Genomic DNA, 5,142 nt, shown 5'->3' on the forward strand with positions numbered 1-5,142 from the left:
TTAACAACATGGCGCCTCGGTTGCTGTCGTGTTCAGCCAATCAGGGCTCAGAATAAACGAAGACGGGCCAATAACCGAAGACGTTTTTGACACGTGAACGCAACGCAGCGATAGAGCGACACCAAACTTTGTTTTGTTTTGTAGCTGATCTGGGTTCACTTTCAATGCGTAACTAGTATGAATACACGTTTTGGTGCCGATCTGGGTTCAGTTTTATCACATAAATAAATCTTTACTTTTATATATAAAATAGTTTGAGGGTTTTTAAAAGATACTCAACATGTCAGCATACGTCCACACTAAGTTATTTATTCAATGTTTTTTTAATATATTTATTATAATAAATATATAAAAAAAAAATGGTACAAAATATTTAAAATAATAATTATAAAACATTTATAAAAATTATAAATAAATGTATCCACAGAGAATCCAGGGCTATAATTCGAGTCCAGAGAGAGAGCTTTAAATCCATGCAGCAGCAGCCAGGGTTATAAGCCGAGTCCAGAGCTTTCCATCGATGAGCAAACATGGCGGATGACAAGGTGAATCCTGCCGTTTTGACTTTTAAACTGGTCAAATTAAATTAATTTCACGTGTCTTGTCAGATGACAGTAGCGTTACCACTTACCAGATTCACCAGCTTCGGCTCCGTGGAAAATGTTTGGAATTAACGTTACGTTTGACCCAGAAAATAAGTTTTTGTCTGGACGAAATGTCTTTTTGAAAAGCAGTCTCTGGGAACTTTACTAGGAAGGTTAATTAATGTAAAGCAACGTTAGCTATATGTCTTTGTAGTGATTGTATGTCTATGATTGTATCAGGCAGTGGTCGTATCAGTAGACTTAGACATTATAATCACCATTCACATTTAAATCATTGTTTTTAGGATCCTCTGAAACAGCTGAAGGATCTGGCCAAGCTTAAGAATCAGTTGGAGGAGATTCAGAAGAGAGTGGAGGAGGAGGTTTCTGTGGGAATTCCTCAGGTAAGTTGGTGTTGTTTGTTAACAGTGATGATGTCCTTTAATTATGTCATTTACATTATGCCATTGAAGACTTTGAAGTGTGTCTTGAAATGTATTTTTTCAAGAGTGATCATCATCTGACCAAAAGAGCAGCATAAACATTGTTACAACACTAAGTTGTATTTGTGATATCAGTTAAATCAAGAATTAGTTATTTTTATGATGATTTGTAATTTGTCAAAACTCAGAATTGATGTGGTACAGTGATGCAGATCGATCTAAAATGATGAATTGAGAATACAAGGTATTTCAGCAAAGCAAACAAATAACGTATTCAGTATGCAAGACTTTGTGTTGGGAACATTTTAATATGGCTCTTAGTTACATTATTTAAACGTTATTATCTTTGTGTAAACATGTCTCTACATACCATGCAGCATGACATTTGCGAATTTGAAATTCATAACTGTCTTATAAGACAAGATGCATAAATAAAAGCTAATTAATTCATTTAAAACAATACCATCCCAAATACAACTGTCACACGCTATAACCAAGTGCACACAGTATTATTGCAGTTTCATGAATCAATACAAGTTTTATTAAGTAGACACATTTTCCCAATCCTTCAAAATGGACTTTAATCCCCCCAAAGTAAACAGCTGACAATTTCACGTCCTGTTCTGTCCATTATTTCGGGGAATAAGGGGCAGCGTATTTAAAAGGTGTGTGTGTGTGTGTGTGTGTGTGTGTGTGTGTGTGTGTGTGTGTGTGTGTGTGTGTGTGTGTGTGTGTGTGTGTGTGTGTGTGTGTGTGTGTGTGTGTGTGTGTGTGTGTGTGTGTGTGTGTGTGTGTGTGTGTGTGTGTGTGTGTGTGTGTGTGTGTGTGTGTGTGTGTGTGTGTGCGCGCTATAGAGGTGTTACCTATTATGCCAAAATCCAGGATTTATGTCTGACAAGTATGTCAACTATACTGTATGACATGTAACAATGTTTTGCCTTCTATACACTTTATAAATGGCTGTTCTCCTAGTGTCTCACTACACTGGCAGTGTTTATGTGCTTTTGTACAAGGTATTCCTCTACGTCGGATTATGCAGACTTAAATAAAGAAAACGTCAAACGTGTGTGTTTCAGGGCGGCTCTGTGTTGGGGTCTCCATTCCTGAAGGGGTGTCTGGCTGGTTATATGGTCGCCAAGTTCCGTTCTTCTGCCATCGCAGGAGTTCTGCTGGGAACGATGACCGGCCTTTATGTGGCACAGAACTATCAAGTGCCCAACATTGAAAGGACCATAAAAGACTTCTTCAGCAACTTCAAAAAAGGACCGAAGTAAATCTGGGAATGACTGCTCGCCTTCATCTTCCATTTCAACTATGGTACAAGGTCCCAAAAACGACACACATGTTTTGCAACTGCTGCTCTTTACTGAAGCGAGTCTAAACCTTGGAAGTTTTGTGAAGACTGGAATTTGGTTATCGTGATTTTACTGGAATTGTATTTTGGGTGTCAAAATGAAAGACTGGATTGTTACTATTTGATTTGTTTTCTTTCTGGTTGTCAATGTTAAAAATGCATATAAGGTACCAGACTTTGTGCCTATAAGATCTAAATATTATTGTTCAGAGATTTGACTACTTGCGTTGTCATAATCTAAACCTGTTCAACTTTGAATCAAGGATGTAACAAATGCTTCATATTTTCCTACTATTCAGCTTAATCATGCCTATTGAAAGACTTGTATATCAAAGTTTTATATTTGAAATGTTACTTGAAATAGCGGTGCTATGAATATTTACGAGTTTCTTTTCTTTTGTTGCACTATGATGTTCACTGATTTATTGAGGAATTATTGAGCTGCTAGATTCATCCAGAATGATTGTTGTCCCGAATGTGGGGCTCAGTTCCCCAGCGAGACGCCAGAGACTGTGGCTGGAGGGCCTCAACTGGACATTCCTCCTGGGGCTCATGGTGTTCATCTATGGCTCCCATGCGCCACTCATCGCTCTCACCAAGGTGGATTCCGTAGTCCCGTTCAGCCCCTCTTCTTGCGTCGTCATGATCGAGTTAGTCAAGCTGCTGGTCTCGCTGGCCACCCTTCTCCTAAGCGGGGACGTGACTTCGCAGTGCATTCGATCGTCCCCGGGCCTCGTGGCCCCCTACGCGGTCCCCGCCGTCCTCTACGCTCTCAACAACAACCTGGTGGTTTTCATGCAGGCTTACATGGACCCCAGTTCATACCAAGTCCTTAGCAACCTGAAGATCGCCTTCACCGCCCTCCTCTATTCCCTCTGCCTGGGTAAGAGACTTCGAGGCATTCAGTGGTTGTCCCTGGGGCTCCTCATGGCGGCTGGGGTGTGCCACAGTTTCAGCAGCCTCGACCTCGAGGACCTCGAGCGGGACGGCGACGGCACCAGTCTTTACGTCACGGCCTGGGGCCTTTTCTTGGTGACGACGTACTGCTTCGTGTCGGGGCTGGCGGCCGTCTACACGGAGAAGGTGCTGAAGAGCCAGCGACTGCCCCTTAGCCTCCAGAACATTTACCTGTACGCGTTTGGCATGGCCATCAACGGGCTCTCCTATCTGTCCAGCGCGACGGGCGACCAGCGCTTTCTGCAGGGCTACTCGGCTCTCGTGTGGGTCATCATCGCGGGGCAGGCGGCCAACGGGCTGCTGATGTCGGTGGTGCTGAAGCACGGCAGCGGAATCACCCGGCTGTTTGTCATCTCCTGCTCCATGCTGGTCAACGCACTGTTGTCCTGGGCTACGTTAGGGCTGCAGATCACTCCTCTGTTCATCCTGTCAGTTTGTATGATTGCTCTGGCAGCATACATGTATTATAGTTAGTAAACCATCCCACTTATCCCGTACATGCCCCTGACTAGTTGCTGGTGGTCCGTACACTGTAAAACCCTGAATGTTAGTTTAACTCTGAGAGTTGGTGTACAAACTTGGATAAATTAACGCTGAGGATCTTACTGTGTACAACCACCGGACCGGAGTGTTAGCCCCGACCCCCGCTATTAATTTAGATGGAAGTTGCTCAGTGGCGTTTTGAAGCACCTGGAAGACTGCCGGAAGTACAATTATAACTCAATGGCTCCAGTGAGCGGAAGTTAAGCCCGGACCTCAAATGTCCGTCCACCTCCATGAAAGTGCTGCAGTTCCTCTTTTCGCCAGTAGGTATAGTGGCAGCTTCAACGATGGATAGCCTTACTGGGGGCTTGTGTACAACCCAGTTATTTTTTTTAGTTTTGCTTATTGTATTTTTCTAGTTGTATTTGCTTTTGCATTTCCTTTTGAAATTGTCATTTTATTTGCATTGGTTTCACATTTCCGCTCTGACTTTATCAACGTCCACATGTTTAAACATTTAAATATAAATTGCCTTATTTTAGTCAGCCTACATTAAATGTGAACAATTTCAGTTTTACAAGTTAAAGCTGCAATGTTTATTTCTTGTTCTACCCGGAATTCAAACCAAAGACCAAATTTCTACCTTGTTCCTAAAGATAATTCTCCGTTTCAGAAGTGGAGACATGGGAGTCCAATTTCCGGGTACTGCATCGTCTATTGCTCACTCGAATGTTTTCAAAAACATTTTTGAGAGCAAAAATAGCTGCAAATGACATTGTGTGTGTGCGTTTTCATGGCTGTGGTGTTGGAAACGGCAGTAAATCAAGCGGCTGCAGGCCTGCAGCCAGGTGCTCCGAGGGTTTGATTAGGCAGCCGTCTGTTATCAAGAAATGACACACCGCTGAATTCTGCGATTGATTGATCAGAATCAAGCATTCAACCAAGCCATGTCATAAATTATGTTAACGTACTCTTATCATGCAGATTTGTTTAAATAGTGTTCTGTTCATTAAACGACATTCAAGACTGATGGTGTATAATTTGGGGTAATGGTTGATATGGCTGCCCTGTTCCAATTCAAGAAGTGTTAGTGTTTTAAAGTATCAATAAATATATTCTCAAAAATGTATATTTCAAAGTTGTATTCGTCATGGCGTACTGTAAGCATCAAATTATCGTTGTCATTGTTGTTGGGATAACAGTTCAGCCTTGTGGTCGCCTTGTACAGCCAGAGCATCCTTTAACTCTCCCAGGGCTATAAAAGAAAGAGAATTATGATCATATATATTAATTAAATTATTGTAAATTCATTTATTTTACA

The 5,142-nt window shown here is 41.8% G+C and overlaps 2 protein-coding genes across 2 annotated transcripts; both read left to right on the top strand.

Annotated features, from left to right (window-relative positions):
- Positions 1–479: 479 nt before the first annotated feature.
- LOC310873467 (SLC35A4 upstream microprotein-like) lies at positions 480–2,310 on the top strand. The gene is made up of 3 exons (XM_083785862.1): positions 480–545; positions 890–988; positions 2,104–2,310. The coding sequence occupies exons 1-3, from the start codon at positions 531–533 to the stop codon at positions 2,299–2,301; spliced, it is 312 nt and encodes a 103-aa protein (XP_083641988.1). The 5' UTR covers positions 480–530; the 3' UTR covers positions 2,302–2,310.
- A 512-nt stretch (positions 2,311–2,822) lies between these two features.
- On the top strand, positions 2,823–4,927 carry LOC310873466 (putative UDP-sugar transporter protein SLC35A4). Its single transcript, XM_083785861.1, has 2 exons — positions 2,823–4,696; positions 4,767–4,927. The coding sequence occupies exon 1, from the start codon at positions 2,841–2,843 to the stop codon at positions 3,810–3,812; it is 972 nt and encodes a 323-aa protein (XP_083641987.1). The 5' UTR covers positions 2,823–2,840; the 3' UTR covers positions 3,813–4,696; positions 4,767–4,927.
- The last annotated feature ends 215 nt before the right edge of the window (positions 4,928–5,142 follow it).

This window comes from Protomyctophum parallelum (assembly GCF_964188405.1).
Source record: "Protomyctophum parallelum genome assembly, chromosome: 16".
Classification (NCBI taxonomy): Eukaryota; Metazoa; Chordata; class Actinopteri; order Myctophiformes; family Myctophidae; genus Protomyctophum; species Protomyctophum parallelum.

Coding starts and splice junctions, on each gene's coding strand:
- LOC310873466 (XM_083785861.1), top strand. CDS start 2,841: ATGATTGTTGTCCCGAATGTGGGGCTCAGTTCCCCAGCGAGACGCCAG.
- LOC310873467 (XM_083785862.1), top strand. Junction 989..2,103: donor TTTCTGTGGGAATTCCTCAG/GTAAGTTGGTGT, acceptor TGTGTGTTTCAG/GGCGGCTCTGTGTTGGGGTC.